Source organism: Periplaneta americana, chromosome 16 (assembly GCF_040183065.1).
Source record: "Periplaneta americana isolate PAMFEO1 chromosome 16, P.americana_PAMFEO1_priV1, whole genome shotgun sequence".
NCBI classification, from domain to species: domain Eukaryota; kingdom Metazoa; phylum Arthropoda; class Insecta; order Blattodea; family Blattidae; genus Periplaneta; species Periplaneta americana.
The window spans coordinates 120,361,789-120,388,016 of NC_091132.1; the positions used below are offsets into that span (position 1 = coordinate 120,361,789).

Here is a 26,228-nt window from a genome sequence, read left to right on the forward strand (position 1 = left end):
TACCTTTCGAGGATTTATCGCTCGTGACAATTTTACCCATCATGCATGTGCGCTACCTATCGGATTATGCTACGAATTACTTGGCGCTCGAGCGAAAACGTCCGATGCAGACCTCTGGTATGTACCGAAAATCCGCTGTCTGATGATAAGTTGAGCAAATTTCGTTTTTTAAAATTTGTTGACAAGCTTGTCAAGTGACTGTCAATTCCTGCTTTGCCATAGATCGGACCCCAGTATCTAGTTACAGAATTATTAATCTACATTTATTTTGATTCACTGATTATGTACAGATGTCAACAGTTTAATTCGTGTTAAACTGTGTATTTTGTAGTTTATATACAAGTACTGAAGTCTTTATCTTTTACTACTATGGTCATACCTTCGCGCTTCGATTATATAGAGACACAATTTTATTTTTACTTCAATTTTTATTGTACCTGAGTTTTTTAATGTACTTCACTCCCACTCCCTCTACTAATAAACTTCCAACCGTTCTCCACACAGAAACAAGGTTGCGTATGCAGTCAAGTCATAGTAAACAGTTAGTGAGTATAGTAGGTTCCAGAAATATGTTCCCGTTTTTCAGTGACGAAAGAGCTTTAAATATTGAATCATATTTTCGCACAGGTACTGTCGTCCGTTTGCCTATGTCGTACCCCGGTTTCCCCCACCCGCTTCTGCTAGCCCCTCTGTAAAGGCTAGTGGCTGGGTTGTCTTAGCTCTTTTCTGAAAATATTAATTCCTGTTAGGAATTGGACGTCTACGTAACATTATACAACTTTTTAAAATAACTTAAATGAGAGGGCCTCATTAAGTAATTAACTGTCACGTGATTCCCCCCTTTTTACGTCCCTGCGACAAAATCTCTTGGCTGGACAGTAGATAGCATGTCTGAGTAATTTCATCTTTTCGGAACGGGCAGAAGTGACGATAGAATTTACAGTACGAAAGGTACTCTTTTATAAAGTAGGTACAGAATTATTTCAACATAAGTTACTAGTACGAAGGACGAAACTGGTGCTTGGAATTAGGTGCAATAGTCTATAGTGCGATAATATGCACAAAAGAACTGAAGACTGTATCGAAATTAACGGCCACCATTTTCAAAAATGTGTTTAAATATCCATATTATGATTATTTTTCATTTTAACTTCATTCTCTAAATTGTACGCTAATGTTCTGTAGACAGTATAATGTAGACACTGCATAATGAATACGTCCACAGGGACAGCTCAGTTCGTGAGTAAAAGCACTTATTGTTAATACAGTACTGTATTTTGATTAAACAAAAACCTAATGAAAATGATCAAACTCAAAATCGCGATATTTCCTAGTTTACATAAATGGATGAACTACTTTTCTTCCCTCCTATACATAGTAAAGTGATTTGTTTGTATTTTACGCAATATCATCGAAGAGGGTAGAAAACGGTGTTTCCGGTTCGCAACCGTTAATCCAAAGGTATAGCCAGGTTAATATTAGAAATATTAGTAAAAATAAAATGATATCTCTGTAGAAGTCACTTCATTGACTGATGATTAGACATTATGATGTTGTACTTTATTATGTTAACAAAACTACTGATCTCCTTTCAAAGAAAGGTGCTGAACTATACCCGAAAATACGACAAATGTTTGCTTTTCACGTCATAAAAATAAAAATTATGTACAATAGATACTGAAACAAATATAATCAGGAAATGCACAAAGAAGCTACTGCTAGACAAAAAGTGGAATATTATTGTTAACTAACCAGAAACCAACCTTCAAGCACCTCGTAAAATAACAGTAGCAAGATTCAGACTTACCACACAACATGATTATTCGGAAAAAACATCTACACAAAATAGGACTTTGCCCTAACCCAAACTGCCTTCTATGTGACAAAGAAGAAATGACAGAAGATCAACTCCAAACTTGCAAAGTCCTACCTGCTGGATTCATAATGGAAAAATACTGGAGAACAAAACTGCTAATGGTGCACTGCTAAATGCCTAGCTTATTTTACTGCTACTACTACTATTACTACTACTGCTACTACTATAAAGCCTGAGCTAGCAAGAAAACATTATTATAGGGACAGATAAAAAAGTTATTTTTTTTTCTTCCACCATGTTAATAATGTAAAAAAAAATGCAAATACTTATACAAATTTTGACCACTCGAGTACAATTACGAGAACCCTTCCTCCCCAGAAAGTAACTTTCCCGGGGGCAGTTTACAGAAAGCAAACACAATTGAGGGGTGTTCTGCAATAACAAGGTATGTACACATACCTTGGTATAGTCGTCACCATAAGAAATACAAAGCAAATGCACTTATCTTGCTGTTTCATCACATTGGTGGAGAGTATAAAATATCCTACTGTTTATGCACAGCTTATAATATGACTATGTCGCAGTTTTGTTACGTAGACAGTAGAGGGCTCTAGTGTTCTCGCAGACGTTCAGACGTTACTGAAGGAAGCAGACAATACTATCGGAATCTTTTCGAAGATGCACTTCGGTCAGAAGTACTAGATTCTGAAAGTGATGAATCCGACCTGGAATTCTGACTGATGATATAAAATATTACTTCGTAAAATGATCAAATCAACGTGAAGAAAATGTTTTGGAAGCAATACTGTTAACAATACTCATAAGGTGATGCAATTTTATGGATATATTTTGATTTTGAGAAGCCACATTTTTTTTATCCACCACCTAAAAGAACTGGCATACACAATAAAATAAACAAGTTATATTTTCTTATATAATGTAATGTATACTTAACGTTTATTATGAAAATAAAGTTCAACTCTTAAACTATTTTATGTTCGTGTATTACATTTAGCAACCTTAGAAAGAATCCCAATGTTCCCATGGATTTGAAATAACAGCGTAAGTTGTATCGTATGTATTGTATTGTATTGTATTTATTAACATTCCATGGTACTCATACATTGCTTCACAGCTAGAATATGGAACAAGTCAAAAAACTTAATACTATTATAAAGTCTTAATTTATAGTCACAGTCTAGATGAAATATATACATACGAGGTTTACAATATAACTAGTACAACACAAAGTTTTAGTAACAATTTCGTGAAGTGTTATTGAATGTCATGAATTCACATACAGAATAGAAGGCGTGAGAAATTAGGTACTTCTTTAATTTGGCCCTAAATAATCTTATGTTTTGAGTTTCATTTTTTATATCGATAAGGAGGATATTAAAAATTTTTACTGCCATATAACGCACTCTTTTTTGATAGTACGATAGACTTGCCGATGGAGTATGAGTCATTTTTTGACGTGTATTTATACTATGAACTGTTGAATTAGTTACAAAGTTTTCACGATTACATACGAGGAAGATTATTAATGAAAAAATATACTGACAAGCCATGGGCATTATTTGTAGTTTTTTTTAAATAGTCCTACACGATTCCCTAGATTTCGCACCTACTATTATTCTAATTACTCTTTTTTGTAATAGGAATATACTGTTACGATCTGTGGAATTTCCCCAGAATATTATTCCAAAACTCATTACCGAGTGGAAGTATGCAAAGTATATTGTTTTTAAGGTATTGATATTTACTGTCTTTTGCATAGATCTAATAGCAAAACATGCTGAATTTAGTTTGGGGGTAATTTCTTTAATATGATTTTTCCAATTTAACACATTATCGATTATGACTGCAATAACAAGTCAAGTTGTATCTTATGTCTGCAACCACAAGGTAAGTCGGAGTACTTCGCTGGTAATGTAATAAAATAACAAATTCAATAACGAGATTTTGACGAATAATACATGAAACTTATACATATAAACTATCAATAATACTAATTCAAAAAAGCAAATTTGCAAAGGCCTTCCTTTGTTAATGAAAACAATGATACTTTTACTTACTGCCAAAAATCCACTTCTTACACATACCTTGTTATTGCAGAGCACCCCTCAATTTCATGGAAAAAAATATTGGAACAGATACAGATATTGTTTAACTATTTTTCAACATATTCTTCACCGGAAAAGATATATTTTTCATACCGTGGGATCAACTTCTGTATCCCTGTGTCGTAGAAGTCTGCCCCCTGGGATCGGAACCAGTGAGGAATACGTTGGAAAAATTATCAACAGTTGCTGTACCTGTTCCAATAAATCTTTCAATGAAATTGTGTTTTCTTTCTGTAAAGGACTCGAGCGAAACTTACTTTCTGGGGTGCCCTCGTAATTTCGCTAGAGTGTATAAGCACTTGTTTTGACATTATTAATACGGTGGAAGAAAAACAATTAACCTTTGTATCTGCCCCCATGAGAATGTTTGCTTGTAAGACGTGGACAAAATAAGCGAGAACCGTAAACGGTAGAACCTAACAGTTGTGGAACAGAGATGGAAACAATGATGACAGACTGGAGGTGTAATGGCTGTGGAACTGAAGAGAGGCAGATGCTGACCGTAAGCATTGAATAACTCAATACAAGTGCGAACCTGATGGCCTGACATTTTCCAGGAATAAGTCGGACAAGATGTGAACCGTGTACTTTCTTTGAGCGTGCGCAGACTCGTTCCAGTTATAACGTTGCATCCCGTAAACACAGTTTATGTGTGACAGGCTAGACTTGTAAACAGACCCCTGCTTTAATGCGAAGATAATATCTCTGTGTGTCGTAAAAATGCTGTTCAATGTAGGAATCGCGAGCTGGACACTTTGTACGGGGTTCCGAAAACTTGTGAGCAAACACATCTGTGTATACAGGAAGAGGTTTCATTCCTGTAACCAGCGGTTACCAAAACGGGTATCGTGATTACATTGTGTAATCACAGATATTCAAATAGGTAAAGAGATTTTTCTCTATATTGCTGTCTGTCCCATTCACGTATTGAAGACAGGCAGTGGCGTAATCATGTCACTTTACAAACCCTCTACCTCTGAAAGCAGGAAGGCAAGGTTTCGTAACAAATCGGATGAGGATTTTTTTTTTGTTCTGCTTTGTTCAGAGGTTCAATTAGGACTATTTTGAACCAGCATTACAAGAAAGTCACACAGAATACACAAACATAACAGGTATTAGGGCCTATTATTATTATTATTATTATTATTATTATTATTATTATTATTATTATGTGTTGATCAATAAAAGTTGTTATAATTTTATTATTCTGTGTGACAAAATGTCACGGATGGCTCGTAACTGTAAGCCAATCTGTGCAAGAGATCCTTGCCCGCACCGGGATGTTAATGATCTAATTCTGATACTAACGTGTGTGAATATTAAACTCTGTTATTCTGTGCCTAAAATATTTGCTGCTAAGATATTAGATTATTTTGTCTTATTTTATGTGAACAACTGTTTTTACAGGTTACACTTATCAATAGGCTTCGTATTTCAGCTACCTATAAACTGGAATGAGATTGCTTGATTCGAAGTATATGTGACGTCACAACGCAGGTACAGGTGTGTTCGTATACAAAATAGTTACGCATCCTCTACCCTCTTCCTCTAGAAAGTCAAAACCGGGATGCAATTATATTATAGTGAGTAGTCTTATCGATCACTGCTCTTACTAGTCGTATTATTTGAATAACTACATCTTTGTGGCTGATTGAAGGTTCATTGCAGAGGTAAAATGCCTTAGGTAAGACGCTCAACCAAAAGGCACAGAAAGTGTGTTGAACGTAATCTAAAAGAACCAGTACTATCACAATCTGAAAATTATGAAGTATTAACTCGACGTTTAGCATGGATTTGCGTAGCAAAGCATGATGTTCAGTGCCAACATCCCAATTAATAAATTGTATAATCAAGATGTATAATAAATTTAATCGACATTTTAGGAAATTTCTAGAAAAGTACATAGAAAATTAGCGGGTTTTTAGTGATAAGCGATATATGCAATATCCTAATGAAATACGAAAAAATATCAGACAATAGGAATATCTTGTACTACATCATGCACCAATAACGTCATATACGCGATATTCAAAGATATCTGGCCCCACTAATCCATAGTGATCGATAATTTGTTGATGTAAGTGTAGCTTCTTTAGTCATTACTTCTATGAATAGATGGCGATGATAATAGTCGTACATAAATATATGCGCATTATAGAATTCAATTTTTCATACCACTTTACTCATTGTAAAACAGTTGGAAACTGCTGATATTGTCAATTATGAGAATAATTTATGCTTAATCTACATAAAAATAATTTTCCCTGGCACCTTTTTAATGGCCCCAATAATGGTGCCACCAATTGAGAACTAGCGGAACTCTTCCAAAGTTTGTCAACTTTTTCTATCTTTGGTTCTGACTTACCCCGTGGTTGGAAAATTCGATTACACGATCACAAAATCGTAGGTCAGATATCTTTGAACGATAGTTATTGAAAGAATTTCGTGCAATATAAAATCATTTCAAGTGACATCCGCATATGTTCAATTTCCGTAACTTACGAATGCACGTTATTATTCACGGCAAAGATCACGACGAAAATGAACGTCACTGCTCAAGCATGTGTTTACTAGTATAGCTTCAGAATGTCGGGAGTTGACTGTACTCCACGAACAAGCAGCGACGACCTGTTTGTTTATATCTTGTTATTCCTCATCTTTTACAATATCCACCTCGCGTCAATGGAATTCCTTGTCACAAAGTATTAGGGGCTGCAAGACAACAAACACCTTTAAGAACAGCTTAAAAGATAACCTTATTAGCATTTCACTCCAATCATACTGATTTAAAATATTACTGACTACACTGTTGCTTTTTTTCTTTAGACATCATCCTGATTGTGCTGCATTTTCAAAATTGTCTCATAATAATCTCTTTCTATTATCTAATATAATTTGAAATATATTAACATTCTATGTATTTTAGTTTAATTCTGCTACCCAGTTTATTTCAGTGTTTAATTAATAGTTCATAGTATTTTGTTGTTTAATTCGTAAATAACTCTTGTATACATGTAACTCTCATCTAAATCAAATTGTTGAATTCTTTGTAAGTTCATGCATATGTATATACACTTTTTGCTGGTTGTGTGGAAGAGAAGGCCTTACGGCCTTAACTCTGCCAGCTAAAATAAATCATTATTATTATTATTATTATTATTATTATTATTATTATATCCTTATCCGTTGCATTACCTATGTTCGGCGTACTATATACCCAATGTGTCCTTAACTTCAGTCTTTAGGTAGCTGGAATACGAAGCCTAGTTATAAAACACGAAGCAGGGCTCGTCTTACGGCTGAAAACTTTACAGCGCAGTTGAGAATTGCCGTGTCTAATATTCCGACGAATTTTGTTTCCTTTTGAGAGATGTACAGAAAATACAGTAATTGAACGGAAAGGTTTTGTTTCAAACACTAAGTTCAAATATTTATCTGTTTCAAAAATGATTTTGTTTATTTGTAACTACAAATGAGGTCTGTTTCTTTCCTTATTAAATTATTCATACATTTTAATATAGAACTATTTGCTTCTTTGCAATAAAGCTATTGAGATTAATGAGTATACTGCATGATTATAAAAAACACATCCTACCAAAGCACATTCTACCTACAGAGATACTGCAGACAGAGGTACGAAATGATCAGCCCAACATGTGCACGAACCACCACTGGTTGTAGTTTTCATGCCAAGTACCTCTCCCCCGTCTCTTTACTTCTAAGGCTGACTCTAGCGTGTAATCACAGCCGTTCCAGTTTTGATCACCGCTGCTTTAGACTAATGGTGGGATCTGACTTGAAGACTTGCGATGTTTTCATAGCTCCGAGAAATCATCTCTTCCCGATATGTGAATCACAGCGATGACGACTGATGTACGTATATGTGACAGCTCCAGAGTCCAGACTGTTGCAATTCTGAAGATTAACTTGAAGGACAACATAACTGGGATCTAATTAAATATCGTCCCACACAAAAAAACTAACGCCTACAACTCTTTGATACTCAAGCTATGATGCACTCGCTATATTCTTCTACGAATAATTAATTCACCAAATCATTCGTAAAAATTCATGGTTAAATACACGCGCCCACACATCGCGATAACACATCTCAGAGCGTATTTGTTATACTCACCGCGCTAATTAATTATTGTTCATATAATACCATGACATCGGCAACCCAATTCGCAGAAGAGCGATAAACATAAACAGCAGTTGGCTCGTGATGAGAAACATTTGCAATCGCCAAGAATCATCCGAACACAAACATCACACTGTGACAAAATCACTATTATCTATCACAGTGATTTTTCGGGAGCTGTCACAGTTCAGAACTCTGACGGCAAAACCCTGTCACTCCCCAACTCTGCGTCTACCCTCATTTCATATATCATTATGTAATAGTTAACCCTTAAATTGACAAAGAGCATCCTATAGGATACAGCAGGTTAATATAATAGAACAACAGAAAAAAATTGGTAGGAAAATTATATTTAACCAAAATTACATAATACTATAATATTGTACAACATATAAAATATGGACATTGCGATAGCTGTTTTCTTTACAGTCCGACACGGTTTAATAAACTAGTGTGAGAAATGAAGTTTGCCCAATTTAAGAGTTAAAATTGATCTGAAAATAGTCTGGGGCCAATTCTTGGGGGTTGCTACTAGTTTACTGATCGCAGATGCTGATATGTGGAAGTTGCGAACAAAACCGATAATTTCCGAAATAGTTTTTTTTTTTTTTTCAGAAAATGGGAAAAACTGTATCGAGCCTTCACTTTATCCCAAAGTGAACGACAATTTTATGCGTCGTGCATGTTACGTCCGTTGTTCTAATAGCGCCAATAATCTTAACTTCTGTCATTTTCTGTGCATTTTATAGACAAAAATATTTTGGAAATGTCCGATTTCGTTTGGAAATATGAGGGAAATGTTCACTTTTGTTCGAAATAAGCTACTTGACATTTGTAACAGTGAAACATACACCTCACTTACATCAACTGTATCATGGAGTAACGAATATAACATTGCAGTCGTCCAGCAATAGGGGGGTCCAGAGCACATAGGCCCTACATTGCCAAATATATACATACATTTTAATTAAATTTTGACACTCTAACGAGAAAATATATTCTCGAGACCTCTATTGCAGGAAGATGATGGCCTGATCGGTGCTTACTGCATAATCACTCGTACCGTAACACTTTTACAATAATTTAAATAAAAAAATATATATTTAGCTCAAATATGTAAATGTACACTTCATAAAAATAAAAACATGAATTGAATAGCTTATCTCCCTAGATTTATTTTTATTTTAGTAGGTTATTTCCGACGTTTTATCAACAGCTTAAGTCTCCCTAGATATCCTTCACTTTCATTCTACTGTATCATGAAAAAATGAATATAACACTTTTACATTAATTTCAATTAGTAATAAGTAGACAGTGGATGCGGGATGAGTTATCGTTGAATGTAGGCACACATTTACTATACGTTACATTTTTTTTTTTTTCATTCAGACCATTGGCTGAACAGGCTTTAAACGTAAACAGACGACGTCAACATGCTGCTGTATTTCCGTAGAGTCAGAAGGAAAAGAAAAATAACATACTGTAGTACTATAGTTCATACCTTGCAAGGTTCAGTCCTCGTCATCATTGATTCAATTACCAGCGTTGCAGCAAACGACGATATATTCTCGTAACTTGTCGAAGCTGAATCGTCTTCGCCTATCGCTTAAACAGTTTTTGTATCGAGAGAATTTCTGAAGAAAACCTCTAAAATGGGGATCATCAATTTCTTTAGAGGAATATTTGTACTGAACATCATGTTGCAAGTGTCGTTAGACCCGCACAACTAAATAATAATGATGATGATGATGATGATGATGATGATGATGATGATGATGTAGATGGTTCCTCAGATTTCATTTCAACGCATTTCCTGTGCGATGTACTGTTGCAATGTTTCTCTATAGCCTGAGTTGTTCTGGTTTTTATTTCAATTTTACATACATTACACACGATATTGTCTTCGTTAATACATGAAATGTCATTCTCATACTTCGTAATTGCATTTCGTATCTCTGAGCGAATTTAACGTTTTTCCATTATGAATGGATCAGCACAACATATCCAACGCGTACTAAATACTTGAGCAGGATAACACAACTGCACACATTGCGTTGCAATGTTACTATGAACAGATCGGGGTTCATTCGTTTTGTACGCTCCTGTACTCGCCAGGTACACAAGAAACGGACGGCGCGGCACGTGCCGTATACTCTGATACGAAACAACTTCACTTTTCCTTAAGTCATCCCGCATCCACTGTCTAGTAATAAGATATTATCATTCTTGCACATAGTAGTGGAAATGACCGATTTTGAATGGATTGCTAATTGCAACACATAGAGAATGTTGGAAATGTCCGTTTTTGAAAAACATAAAAGACAATGAAAATATTGGCATTAGTAGGATATGGAATTATACGGCTTTTATTGAAAATACTGATTTTTATCATAGTGTTTCTCATGGAAATGTACGAGTTAGAATAAAACAGTAACATATTCAGAAAGATGTGTATCTGAATATTCGCATACCGAAACCGTAAAAAACTCACTTTTTGTTTTCTGTGGAAATGACCGGTTTTATTGGCAACCTCCACATATAGAATTTAAACGCTTGGGTCTCCGGCCCTTGAGGCTTATCAGGCACTCGTCTGTCAGGACTAAGGCAGGATACCCGCTTGTCAGCATCGGATTCACAAATGCCACCCAGGTCATCTGTCGGATTTGGACGATAATCGCACAATACGAGCCAATATGAAACTAAGTGCACCATCTCGTGTCCGATCCTGACTCAGAGCTATTTGCTCCTTGAGACAAGCCCTGAAACGCCTCATCGCAGGCCTTCTCACTAGTTCGAAATGCTCAGTTGACTGTCAAATGAGAGGTCAACATAACACCAGAACTTCATATAAGACCATTGCATAACGGAACATTATGCCTCAAGCGGGGTTCGAATCGACGACTATGGCTTCCATATAACGTTAAAACTTTGTGTTTTAGTCGTAGCATACACAGACGTCAGCGTCCATTGCTTTCGACAGCAAAATACACGAGCGTTGTGCTGCACTGCGACCTCAACCTTTGTACCACACACATCACATCTCAGGAAAGATGTCAAGTCAACAGTCATCTTACGTTGCTGCCTTTACAGTTATCCATCGTCACGTGAAATGCCCCATTATTAGTTGCTAGTTGGCGTATGTTCTTTGTAACGACCACAACACGACGGGGGAGAGGCTTTTCATCTCTCTACCTATTTCCCATAATTTACTTTCCTGTCATTACTCTACCATTTAGCTCTTTATCTGATATACTCTGTTTCTACTTTTTCCTAGTCTATAGTTTCTCTTTGATTCTTGATTTAATTCCACTTTCCCAGTTTCCTCTCTTTTTCCTTATTTGCCCCTTTCTCACTTCTTTCTACCCTTTCAATCTCTATAACAATGTCGCCGTTATTTTTTTCTAATTATTAACCATTTTACATTTTACAATTCTTACAGATAACCAAGTCCAAGTTTCATCCTGCTTTGGTACGACCATTACACAGGTCCTTCAAAACCCATATTTTAACACGCCTACAAGCCCATGTTCAATTTCAAGTCAAATGATCAGCAAAATTGTTACACTTAAAACAATTGATATGAATGAATGCAGTACTCATTTCACATGCATATAACTAACCCAAGAACTCGACGATCAGTACAGAAGATCCAAATGTATTGCAAAAACATACACCATTTGACTACATCGTAATAATTGCATAGCACTATGTGATCTGTTTCTAATCTAGACACAAAACATAATATTTATAATTTTATCAATTTTAACTAATTTATTTTTACAATAAATGGTATTTAAAAACAATGTAACATGGGTTATATGTATTACCATTTACATCCACATCTTAAATTTCATTTTTTCCGGTAAAACAAATTACACAAATTCAAAATTAAACATTTTCTATCAATAAGTTTTCTGCTACATAAAACTCTTGATAAAATCAATCAACTTTGTTATGAATATTACTTTATACAATTTAATGTATTAAGTTTAGATTTCGTTAATTTTTAAATATCTGATAATGCCGAACAGGCGAAAACGTTCATATCTATTTTAGATGTAATAGCACATAATAAAATTTTCAAATAGATAAATCATATTGATTGAACATTAAAATAAATTTATCATAAAATAAATTTATCACATTTTACATTTTCTTTCTTTTTTATTTGTCTTCTTTGTTGTTTCAGTATTTTTCAATTACTTTCTTTCTTCTTTCCTTTCTTTCTTTCGTGCTTTTCTTGTTTCTTTTTCTTCTTTTGTTATTGTCTTTCTTTATTCTTTCTTTTCTACTGCCTTGATTTCTTTCTTCCTTCGTTTCCTCTTTCTTTATTTCTTTATTACTTTGCTCCCTTTAAATGTTTTTCTTTCTCTACACAATTCTTTCTTTTTCATTGCTTTTCTTTCCTTATTTTTTATTTTGTTTATTTTTCTCGTCGGATTTCTTTTTTATTGCCTTTTTCCTCATTATCTTTTTTTTTTAGTTTCTATTGACTCGTCCTTTCTTATTCTTTCAAATCTCCATCTTTCTTTAGCTCTCCACTTGCTTCTCTCCTTTCCTTTTTTTCTTCTTTTATGGTTCTTTTCGTCATACAGCTATTAGGACTGTGCATCAATAATAATAGACACTCATTAATAGGGGTCCGATTGTTCATGACGTCAGCATTGCTGTGTCACCTACATCCTACACTCATCATTAAATAACACAAACATTCAATGGCCATTTCAGCGCTTTCAAAGCACCCCACGTTCTTCTTTTCTGTTAGTAAGTAATTACGCAGTTTATTTAGACATTGTGTTGCAGACATTCTGGACACACGCTGTATCTTTGCTGTTCTATTGTTCTCAATTATCTTCACGACACTTGAAATTTACCTCTCTTTAGTACTTTTTCACTTCTTGCTTGTCTAGCAGTGAATAACCTACCAATGTCCTGAGCAAATGCATTTCAGAGCTTTGATTTGTTATCCGGAATCTCATCTCTTACTGAATTCTTCAACCCTTCAGTTTTACTTTTACCACATGTTTATGCACTTACAGCACATCAATATACCCATGAAATGTGTTCTCGTCAATGAAATGTGTTCTCCGTCAATGAATTGTGTTCTATAGTGTCAGTGAAATGTGTTATAGAGTGTCAGTGAAATGTGTGCTAAAGTGTCAGTGAAATGCGTCATAGTGCCACTACAGTGAGTGAGATGAGAGTAAAGTGAAAGACTATTGAAACTTATGTAGGGCCTGTACATAATTATGTAGGTTGTAATGTAAAATTAGGTATTTTATTTATGTTTTATTATTATTGCGTTAAATTATATTGTGTATTCTTATTGTATTGTATATAAAATTATATTGTGTATTGTAAGTTTATTGTGTATTGCTTATCATTTTATTGTGTATTGTTTATATTGTGTATACCACTGCCACCAGGTGCTTGCCCACTTGCAGTGTAAATAAATACATATACATATACATATACATATATCAAATATTATACCGTACGAAGTTTGGACTAGGTGGGTTTATTTGTTTTCAATCTACTAGTAACTTACATATTACATTTTAACGTCTAATCGATATAAAAATACTCTTGCGTCAGTTTTAGTCTGATTGAGCTGAAATTTTGCAAACATTATATAATTAATATTTGAGGAGAAAAATTCGCTCCGGCGCCGGGGATCGAACTCGGGTTCTTGGCTCTACATATCAAGCGCTCTGACCACTGAGCTACTCTGAATTCAATCCACAGCACCGGACCGAACTCTCCTCCTACAGTGTTTCCCTTTTGTGGCGCCGGAGCGAATTTTTCTCCTTAAATATTAATTGTCACTATAACAGATATTATTCTGTTAATAATAGTAAACATAGCTATGTCACTCACACACACAGATATGCTATATTTACTTATTTTATTTATTTATTTATTCATTTATTACAAAACAATTTGTTACGCGACAGCCACTGGAAGATAAAGCCTATCAGCGGACTGATGAACTCATATGCCTCAAGAGAGGTGAACGAACAACCAACCAGTACGCAGGTGAAGTGTGATTAGCACGATGATCCCCCGAGCCGCAATAGCTGTCTTGCGAAACCGAATTTCACTATTTAAGGTAACCGTTCGCTACATCGTATCGCACTCCTCGTACGAATCGCACGCAACGGATATTTTAAGTGCAGTGCGTTCACTGTAACGGCTCTACCTCATCGCCTCATCGGATTCCCCTATCAGCTGTTTGAAACATATTACTTACGATATTGACATTGCTGAAAACAGAGGAGTTTTGAGGTTAGATCTATTAATCATGAGTGTTAGCGAATAAGAATTTGTAATTGTTTCATGATTCTTAATTGAAGAAGAAGAAGAAGAAGAAGAAGAAGAAGAAGAAGAAGAAACGAAAGAGATATTGGTTACATAATATATATGTAAGAAGCGACATGATTACTGTAATGGGAATACCTCAAATTATACAATTCTTCGTAGTTTTCTACAAGCGAAATAAGTTTTCCGTCTGCTATTTTGGCGCGACACCAAACATGGTACAACATAATAGTAACAGTTGAGCAATTAAAATTGATTTATTAAAGAAGGTCATGATCGCACGATTCGGAAAAGTGGACGGATTTGCCGAGAGCCGATGCGTGCGATACGATGTAGTGAAAGCGGTTACGTAACAATTACAGCAAAGATTGTCATTTTCCAAACCATGCGATTCGTCCGATGAGTGCGATACGATGTAGTGAACGCTTACCTTTACTGTAGCTCCACAATTTCATCACGATGATGGGTGGGCAACGGGCCCATACACTGGCCGAAATTTCATAAATTTTTTTCTTCCATGAAGACTGGAACTATAACGCTACTCGAAGGCATGATATCTTAGACCACGAAACTACGGCGTAAGACTTGTAATATGTTACTGTCCACAAATTTTAAACTTTCATTTTTATTATTTTAATTGCATTGTTGCAATTCAACTTATCAAATATTATATAACTCATATTAAAACACATAAAAATCCAGAACACATTTTATCCTTGTATTTACATATTACAGCATTTCCAGAAGTGTTGATCTGATTCGCGTAAGAAATGTGTCGCTGACACAACAAAATGGTTAAAAATTAACTTAGAAAACAGAGAGGCTTATCGAATCTTTAATTACAATGTGTAAGACTTTTAAAGTTATCCGCTGGGGACTTGAAAAGGACGGAACAGGTAATGAATTGACATTATTTTCTGACAGCGGAAGAGTTGGACCAATGAACTTCAGTCATAACCAGTCTGAGGAAGTTCGTATCAAAACACTGTATTGAGGTTGAGTGAAGCCAGGTATATAGATCTATTGCGCTAACATGCTATAGCTTACTCTGTTCATATAAACAACTCACAGTATATCCGCAACTATGGGTGGATAACTTCAGTCACTATATTACAATAATATGCACGGCAAAAAAGCAGTTTCATTACGTGCTAACGTTCGCAGTGGAGCTGGTCATTTTAATGAGCGGTTTTCAACGTGACAGAAATTGAATCCTCAATCACACGAAGTTGAATGCAATTCTTCAAGAATATTCTGGTTATCGTAGTAACGAATGGTGACACATTTTTATGGAAATTATGTAATGTAATATTATAATCTGTAAACGAATAGTAGTTCAGGAACACTTTACTATGAAAAAACACGCGGAATACTTCTCTTTACATGGCAAATACAATAATGAAGAGGAACCGTCTTCTGCAAAACCTGAGTCAAGTAAGTATAGGCTACATAAATTGTTGTTCGATATATGTACAGTATAATGTTGGTATGTTACAATATCCCTTCCAACAATTGAATTTCCTATAACAATAATTCTGCTACAGTCCAGGAATGTTGAAATTACTGTAACCGTGACATATGTGAAATAATTTTTTTAATATATTTACCAATCCACAGAAGTCACAATAGTCATTGAAGCAAATATGAAAAGTGTTCTTGAAAAGAAATGAGGCGTTCCGTAAGAGAAGAGCGAGCCCATCAAGGGTCGAATTTTGTGTTTTTTACTCCTCCGAATATTTAAGACATATCTACAACTTAAGCCTGGCAGACGTTGGCGGGCTCTTCCTTACTATATCGAAATTATCATTGTTTGTAAGGTTGGAGAAACTGCGTAGTCTGTGACAGGTTCATAATATTCATATTACTCCGTACGAGAAGGGCGAATACGCCACTCCGCCTGAAGGCGCGCGTAATTCATTGTCTCAGTGTTGTTGTAACCACACAGACGAGTACAATCGCAGTGAGTAATTACGTGTATTTATGGACATTGTAATAGCTTAGTATGAGTAATAGTGACAGTGATAATCAACCAGACATATTTGGTTATTGTAGGAAACGTCAGAGGCATGTCGAAAAATGGATAAACGTACAAGCAAAGATTAAAAGGAACAAAAGTGAATTGCACATTAGTACGAAAACATCTCGACATGTGCAAGCTCGCGGTATAGACCCGCCATGTACTTGTGGCTGCTTCATTGCATTAGGTATGGAGAAAATACAACCTGTATTTCGTAATTTCTGGGAGTTGGGTGATTATGACCTCCAGAATGCCTATATTTCTAAGCTCGTAACCAATGTTGATGTGAACAGATGTCATATAAATCTTCAAATTATTCTAGTATATTTAAAACTTTTGAATATATATGTTTTATTTTATTTATTGATAGAACTATTCAAAAAACTAAACCTTTTTTCTTATCCAATTTTTTTCTCATTAAATTATGGCTATTTCATTTATTCTTTCCTTTATAATTTTTTGACCAAAAATGATATAGACCTATTTGTCTTTGTAACTTTATGTTATTATTATTCATAAGTTTTGTTATAGCTATTTCTTTATTCATTTGTGGGAACTTTTCATTTATGAATTTCATGGTGATGATACTGTTTATTGCATTCCATTGTATTTTGTGTAGCTGGTAATTATAATATTAAATATTTAATTAGTACCTAAATTCACTGTAACTGTTAAATAAATGGGTTAGTCTAAACTTTCTCAGCGATTTCTATGTGACAGCACTTACCCCCTTGAGTAGGAGACAGGCCACCAGCAAAGCGTGCAGTAGTCGCATCCCGCACCCTGCACCCACTGCGCCCAGCACGTCTTGTGTCTGCAAAATCAGAAAAGTCATGAAAGTGTTGCCTACCACTCTAACACACGAAGAAACCTCATCTAGCACTTCTTGGAGGCAATTGGTTCTATCTACGAAAACTGTTACGTCGTAATTTTGTTCTTTTATACATAGATGTGATAGATTAATGAATTAAAAGTCTTCAATTACATGGCAGAATAACAGATATAAAACATCAATTAAAATTGAAATAATACATTATGCAACGAGCCTATAATGATAGTAATTAAGACGCGAGTATGTTTATGGAACGAGCGCAAGCGAGTTTCATAATTTTCATACGAGCGTCTTAATTACCACTATAGTCAAGTTTCATACGACTTTTTATGCTCGACCATATTTCTAACTTGAAATTATTTATAAGTATTCATGTTATTCTTATCTGACTGAGGAGCGGAAGTGACCTTGTGCAATACCTCGTAAATTGTGAGATGTGCGCAGACGCGAAAGTACTGATTTTTTCCGGGAAACAAATGTCCACATTGACCTTGATATAATATAGAGAGTAAAATAAACATTAATCTTGATATAACCTTGAAATTGAATTAGACATTGAAAAACGAGATGACAAATTGAATTTATTTGAATATTATTTACAATTAACGCTAATTATTAATCTAATCTCGCGCTAATTATTAATCTAATCTCGCGCTAGTTGTCTTTCGATTGCATATCCGAGAATAATCGATACTTGCGCTTTCATATTGCTACAGTGGTATTTTCTGATTGGTGGAACACCTGAACTTTAATGAATAGGTGTACTTTAATGAGGTCCATTAAAGGGCTGCTACCAGGTGTATAATTACTACATTTCGGCATGGTCGAGCATAAAAAATAGTATCTTTCACTTATCTATTCATTTACGTATCTTAACCACAATAGTAGGCCTATACATAGCATAGGACATTGCAATATGGAGATTTCAGCTGAGAAAACAAAAATCATGTTTAGACAACAGAATTCTAGAAAGAGTGAATGAATTCATTTACTTGGGTTATAATTTGTCTTTTGAAGATGAACGGGACATTTCCCAGAAAATTAATAAATACACGAAAACAACGGATATCATCAATGACGTTTGCAAGTTTTCACATACCCAAAAACATACTCGCTTACGCCTCTTCAACATTCCCGCTAAACCAGTACTCACTTATGGAAGTGAAGGTTGAACACTAAAAAGACAAGATAGAGCATCAGTAGAATCGCATTATGTGAAATGAAATTAGCTATTACTTACTCAATTCTGCGTTTACGTACTACATTTAGTTTCTTGTTAACTTAATTTTACTAGTTCTTTGAATATGCATTCATCTTATGAGTTTTAGGCTTCTACGGTGATCGTGTTGAGAAGTAGATTTTATGCGAAGAGGTTACACCAACTGACTTTTGGTCTACAAAATGTTTGGTCAACACAATAATATTTCTAACATGGAAATTTGGGCTACACTACTTTTTCGCCAATAGTTTTCTCGTCAATAATTGTTTGTCTACAATGACATTGAGGCAACAATACATACAGTTTGGCAATATTGTAAATAATTCCAGTTACAAATCCAAAGTTACACGTTTGATTTAATTTTCGATAGAGAGGTGCACAATTTAGGTAACAATATAGTTTGGCAATATTGTCGGCAATTCCAATCACAAATCTAAAGTTACAAATGTTGATAATTCCAATTATTACTAATCCAACTTTACAAATCTGGCTCAATTTTCGGATCGACAGGTTCAGCATTTAGGCAGCAATAGTCTATAGTTCGGCAATATTGTCAATAATTTCAATTATTACAAATTCAAGGTTACAAACTGACTCAATTTTCGGATAGAGAAATACAGCATTTAGGTAATAATATAGTTTCGCAAAATATTTGATAATTCTAATTACAAATCCAAAGTTACAAATTTGGTTAAATTTTCTCGTAAAAAGGTGCAGCAAAATTTTTAAGTGTACATTATTCACTATGGTTAGGATAGGTTCCACCACTAAAGGAAACGATAACTACAGGTATGATTTCAAACGAAGCAACAAATTTAAAACCAACGTGAAATTTGCAGTGGACCATGTCTGACGAACTTTGATGTGCATACGACAATTAATATCATTTCTCAAAAGCCGCATAAACATAAAGCTGATAATAAAGAGATCTAGTTGCAAGAAATAATGGAACTGTTGACTAAGAATAATAGTGTTGCCAAAATTGGAATGTTGGTAAAACAATTTATTGACAAAATTTGACTCTTGGCAAAAATAGTGTTGCCAAAATTAAAAAGATTTCAAAATATAATTTAGACAAGATGACTGTAGATAAAAAAGCTGTAGGTCATGTGACTGTTAACAAAAAAGTATTGCCGAATTAACAGTTTTATTTATTTATTTATTTGATTTAATTGATTTATTTATTTGATTTAATTGATTTATTTATTTGATTTAATTTATTTATTTATTTGATTTAATTTATTTATTTATTTGATCGATCGATTGATTGATTGATTGATTGATTGATTGATTGATTGATTGGTTGGTTGGTTGGTTGGTTGGTTGGTTGGTTGGTTGGTTGGTTGGTTGATTGATTGATTGATTGATTGATTGATTGATTGATTGATTGATTGATTGATTGATTGATTGATTGATTGATTGATTGATTGATTGATTGATTGATTGATTGATTGATTGATTGATTGATTGATTGATTGATTGATTGATTGATTGATTGATTGATCGATCGATTCATTCATTCATTCATTCATTCATTCATTCATTCATTCATTCATTCATTCATTCATTCATTTAACTAGGAAAAATGTCGAGAAAATGTTTTGAAAGCTTAGGAGTAGGCAAATATAACTACAGTAGATCCAACAGAGAAGTGACTCTTCAGGTCAGATCTTTTTGCCCATGTAGTTCAGAAACGTTGGAATTGCTAAGTTCATGGTGGTGTAGCCAAAAGTCTACTCCTTAACATTCATACATAGAGGCCTTCTTATTTGTTTGTAATTGTATGAAACCTCAAACATGGGTTCAGATCTTTAAGTGGACTATAATTGACCTTTTAGAATACAAAGGCCGTTTTGGGTCAGATAATCTTGAGTTAATTTCGTTTCTCAGAGATGAAATAGATTTTCAACAAAAAAAGAAGTGAAAGAGAATCATAAAAATGAATGAAAGTTTATTAGTCAAAGTAACATGCGGTGATACACCAAGAAAATTTAAAACAAAATGAACAAACAAGAATGGCGTAAGTTAACAACGCGATAAACAAATGAATTGCCAGATTCTTAAATTTTACTTAAATTTAAAGTTTTAAAATGGAGTAAAATACAAATACAAATATATTAATTCTCTTGGGAAATAAAACTGTTAAAATTTTTTCCAGATATAATTTAATAGGTCTACTAGATAATGCGTTTTATGTACGATTCCGGCGTCAAATTCCAGCTATATTTGTCATTTATCGTAGATAATCCGGTTGTATCAGATTTCCTTCGAGTACATTCGCCACAAACGCCATCATAATTTCATTAGTCTTACATTATAGGAAGGCCTATATTATCACTTCTTCGTCTATAAGACAATAATAGGAGTGACCTGTAAGTAGATCAAGATTTAATAAAATTGTAATGTTTATCATATAGTAAAGTCAGTCTGGGATATAGAGTATAAAAGATTTTTTTTAAGCAGTAACGTGTAGCCATTACACATCTCTTTCTCATGGTTCACAGAAAAAGAGCTAATTTAACTTATAACAGCATTCTACATTTTAGCAGAATCATTTTAAATAAGTCACCTGTAATACAGTTATTAGTTCACTGAAATTTAACGAGACATTACGAATGGACGAATGATGCTCAGAGCTTAAATTAGTGGTAATTAATTTCATTACTTACTGTAATAACAGGGAGTAAGTACGCCATTTCTCGGAATATGAACTAAAAAATAAACAATGAGAGAAGACATATCTCTTTATCCTTTTATATGATATTCTTATTGAATTTGGTTTTCCCAAGAAACTATTTCGATTAATTAAAATTTGTCTCAGTGGAACGTACAGCAGAGTCCGTATAGGTCAGATTCTGTCAGATGAGTTTCCAATTTACTGTGGGCTAAAGCAAGGAGATGCACTATCACCTTTATTTTTTAACTTCGCTCTAGAGTATGCCATTAGGAAAGTCCAGGATAACAGAGAGGGTTTGGAATTGAACGGGTTACGGCAGCTTCTTGTCTATGCGGATGACGTGAATATGTTAGGAGAAAATCCACAAACAATTAGGGAAAACACGGGAATTTTACTGGAAGCAAGTAAAGAGATAGGTTTGGAAGTAAATCCCGAAAAGACAAAGTATATGATTATGTCTCATGACGAGAATATTGTACGAAATGGAAATATAAAAATTGGAAATTTATCTTTTGAAGAGGTGGGGAAGTTCAAATATCTTGGAGCAACAGTAACAAATATAAATGATACTCGGGAGGAAATTAAACACAGAATAAATATGGGAAATGTCTGTTATTATTCGGTTGAGTAGCTTTTATCATCCAGTCTGCTGTCCAAAATCTGAAATTTGGAGTTTATAAAACAGTTATATTACCGGTTGTTCTGTATGGTTGTAAAACTTGGACTCTCACTTCGAGAGAGGAACATGAGTTAAGGGTGTTTGAGAATAAGGTGCTTAGGAAAATATTTGGGGCTAAGATGGATGAAGTTACAGGAGAATGGAGAAAGTTACACAACACAGAACTGCAAGCATTGTATTCTTCACCTGACATAATTAGGAACATTAAATCCAGACGTTTGAGATGGGCAGGGCATGTAGCACGTATGGGCGAATCCAGAAATGCATATAGAGTGTTAGTTAGGAGGCTGGAGGGAAAGAGATCTTTAGGGAGGCCGAGACGTAGATGGGAGGATAATATTAAAATGGATTTGAGGGAGGTAGGATACGATGATAGAGACTGGATTAATCTTGCTCAGGATATGGACCAATGGTGGGCTTATGTGAGGGTGGCAATGAACCTCCGGGTCCCTTAAAAGAAAAATCTTTTCTGAACTTGAATTATTTGTCCACCACATTTGTTTCTTTTTTAGTTTTATTTACTAATGTTCTGTTAAAAATAACCTTTAGATTAGTCACTTACGATTTTAGTATTTTATCTTCTTCACTACGACAATGACGATGATGATGACGATGACGATGATGATGATGATTATTATTATTTTTATTATTATTATTATTATTATTATTATTATTAGTATTATTAGTATTATTATTATGTAACCACAATTCTCCCAGTTTGACAAGTAGCCGTCAGCTGACAAAATTATTACAAATCTTAGGAATCAATAACACATTTTCCTAAGGACATAGAATTTACATATAGCCTAATTAAATATCAGATCATTTATTTACAGCTGGGTTTTGGTCAATGTTATTCTAAGATATTACGACTAGAATTACATAAAATGTAGGATACATATGTGAGCTCGAAGTCCATGGGTCACTTGTCTCACTTCGCGATACACCGCTTGATTGACGGAGCATGAAGAATTTTGGATAGGACGCAGTATTCTGAAACACTTTCATATAATACGATGCAACAATTATCTTGTTTTTGCAACTGCAATAAGAATGTTTTTTGTTCATAAATAAATTACATTAGAGAAGAAGCAGGAACACTTGCTGAGATTTCGAAAATAGTTTGGTCCAAGGCAGCCATTCCAGGGATAGAGGCAGAGAATTTCGTTCCATAGAAATTTCGAACTTTAATACTGATGTCGCTCAAGATCATGGATACCAACTGAGTCTGGGTTCCCTTACAACTCTCTTAAAATAAAAGCACATTGAAAATCCCAATTCATTGTCTCAAACCCAAAACACCTCTCAAGTCTACAAAACTTCAACTCTTACCAGACCTCCAGTATTTTAGCAAGCTCTGTTCATGACAAGATCATCTCGCCAGAAACACAAACTATACAAAAGAATGCTAATTTCAATACATCAAGAACTCTTGCTTCTACGTATATCATCATCATCATCTGTGGTATCATTTAGAGAAATTCTTTCTACATCAATTAAGGTTAATAAGGCGAAAAAATCATAAACTTCTAAGCAATCCGTACGCATGTTGGCATCACTTGAATGCCTAGAAATCAAAAAAGCAATGACATGGAGAAGGAAAAATCTTCAAATACGGTTTTTTTTATATTTTTTATTTACTGGCTTTTAAGGAAACCGGAGGTTCATTGCCGCCCTCACATAAGCCCGCCATTGCTCCCTATCCTGAGCAAGATTAATCCAGTCTCCATCATCATATTCCACCTCCCTCAACTCCATTTTAATATTATCTTCCCATCTACGTCTCAGCCTCCCCAAAGATCTTTTTCCCTCCGGCCTCCCAACTAACACTCTATATGCATTTCTGGATTCGCCCATACGTGCTATATGCCCTGCCCATCTCAAACGTCTGGATTTCATGTTCTTAATTACGTCGGGTGAAGAATACAATGCGTGCAGTTCTATGTTGTGTCACTTTCTCCATTCTCCTGTAACTTCATCCATCTTAGCACCAAATATTTTCCTAAGCACCTTATTCTCAAACACCCTTAATCTCTGTTCCTCTCTCAAAGTGAGAGTCCAAGTTTCACAAACATACAGAACAGCCGGTAATATAACTGTTTTATAAATTCTAACTTTCAGATTTTTTTACAGAAGACTAGATGACAAAAGCTTCTCAGCCGAATAATAACACACATTTCCCACATTTATTCTGCGTTTAATTTCTTCCCGAGTGTCATTTATATTAGTTACTGTTGCTCCAAGATATTTGAATTTTTCCACCTCTTCGAAAGATAAATCTCCAATTTTTATAGTTCCATTTCGTACAATATTCTGGTCACGAGACATAATCATATACTTAGTCTTTTCGGGATTTACTTCCAAACCTATCTCTTTACTTGCTTCAAATAAAATTCCCATGTTTTCCCTAATCGTTTTGGATTTTCTCCTAATATATTCACGTCATCCGCATAGACAAGCAGCTGATGTAAAGAAACAAAAAAGAGACGATATCTACTATAGAAAAATTAAAACGTTCAGTGTCTAGTGAAATAATTGATTCAAGTAATGATAAAGATGATAAACTGCTAATAAAGGATGAAAAGTGTCCCAGTTTTTTTTTAATTTTATGAAAATCCACGGTCCGTTAAGAAAGGGAATTGGATTCGATGCGAGGAAAAGCAAAACAGAGTTGTACCACGAATTTGTGTAGAAGCCAAAGGGAGAAAAGAGTTCATTTGTGGCAAATGTACTGTATATAGATTACCCAAGTTTAAAACTCGTAATGAATGGCGGGGTGAACATTAACGGAGGCCATGTTGAACAACGAATGCACTAGTTCTTATAGGAGAGTGTCTAGAATCTTATCAAGGTCATAGGTAAATTAGTAGTAACCGACTGTACGTGTAATTTCTGATATTTATTGACAAGTGTTTGACTTTGTATTGGAATAATATAACTTGCGTTTTATGTCTCTTTAATGTGTTTAATTTTAACGATCATAATTACCCGACATGAGATCGGATTGATCCGACCTTGCAGGGTAAATTCGATAGTTTGAAAAACCCGAAAGAAAAAAAATGTTACCTTCCTGATACTAGCTTTTATTTATGGTGATGTAGGCCTACATAGCTTAATTGAAACAGACGTTATTATGGAGAAATACACACGTATGATCACATTATAAAATATGCTCCTCCTTTTCGAATTAAATCTAACAATTAAAGGTTCTAAAAAGTTTAAAAGCAGTTAAATTGTCTATTTTGGTAATTAATAGCTTAAAAAGCGTTACATTTAGCTATAAAACGTGTGGCGAATGGATTGTTGTCTGTCGGCAGCTCGTGCATCCTTCTCGAGACGTCTTGATGTAACGGGTCACAACCGGAATCCACAGTTACGGAACCAGATTTTTCATAGCCGGTACAAATTACACTTCACCTTCTTTGGTAAGGCTCTTGAGAAAATGCCGATATGTGAACATTTGTACGACTCATTCACCTTCCACTTAAAGCAAGAACCATTTTGGCTTCGTGGTCCCGAATGATTTTACAAGATGTTTTTATATCTTAGAGTGTTTGTGAACTGTTAGATAGGTATTTTAATCTCAATGTCAATATGAACAGTAGTAGTAGGGCTATTTTGTTACGAGTATATTCCGTTGACTGGTATACCAATCGTTTTAAAGCAGGACATGACCCAATTTAAAAATATTTTATTTACAGAGCATAGCCTACATAACATATTCAAGCAGTGGAAGTAAAATATGGAAAACTAACCAAATTTAAAGTCACATTGCTGTACAGAGTAATGTCTATTCTATAGGAATAATAATTATATTCTCTTTCCAGCAAAATTCAGAACATTAAGATAAACAACAATGTCATTGGCATAAGAAAGAATGGAAATTAAGAAATCTAAAATAAAAATAATCAATGTGTAAACAAGGTTAGTAAGAGAAAAAAATGGCAAATGAAGATAGAAAACTAAAACGAGAAGGAGAGAAAAGATAAGAAATAAAATTAAAAAAGAAATAAGAAAAAAGATAAATAAGATAAACTAAAAATAAAAGTAAACAAAGAAAGAAAGGAGAAACGCCGGTTTAGTTAAAAGATAGAAAAAATGAGAATGAATAAAATAAAGATAAGTAAAGAAAGGAGTGGAGATTGAATAAAGATATTGTCGGGCAGATAAGAAGAAAGAAAGAATAAAAGAATGAAAGTAGATAGAAAGATAAGTACGTATAGAAAGCATTGAAGAATTAAATATAAATTAAATAATATGAGAAAGAAGAAATAAAGATAAGTGAAGAAAAGAATTAAGAATGAAGGCACATAGTCAGACAGGAAAAAAACAATGAAATAAAGAAGGCGTGAAAGAAAGAATTAAACATTAAAGAAAGGTATATAAAGAAATGATTGTAGAAT

The 26,228-nt window shown here is 34.3% G+C and overlaps 1 protein-coding gene across 3 annotated transcripts in view; it reads right to left on the bottom strand.

The window, feature by feature from the left end:
* The window catches only part of dy (dusky), a 292,387-nt gene that overhangs the window by 65,025 nt on the left and 201,134 nt on the right, over window positions 1-26,228 (bottom strand). For all 3 annotated transcript variants that reach the window (XM_069812944.1, XM_069812942.1, XM_069812943.1), the window contains exon 3: window positions 17,146-17,232. In XM_069812944.1, coding sequence (XP_069669045.1) covers window positions 17,146-17,193 — 48 coding nt within the window. In that variant the 5' untranslated portion in view covers window positions 17,194-17,232. The remainder of the gene's footprint in view (window positions 1-17,145; window positions 17,233-26,228) is intronic.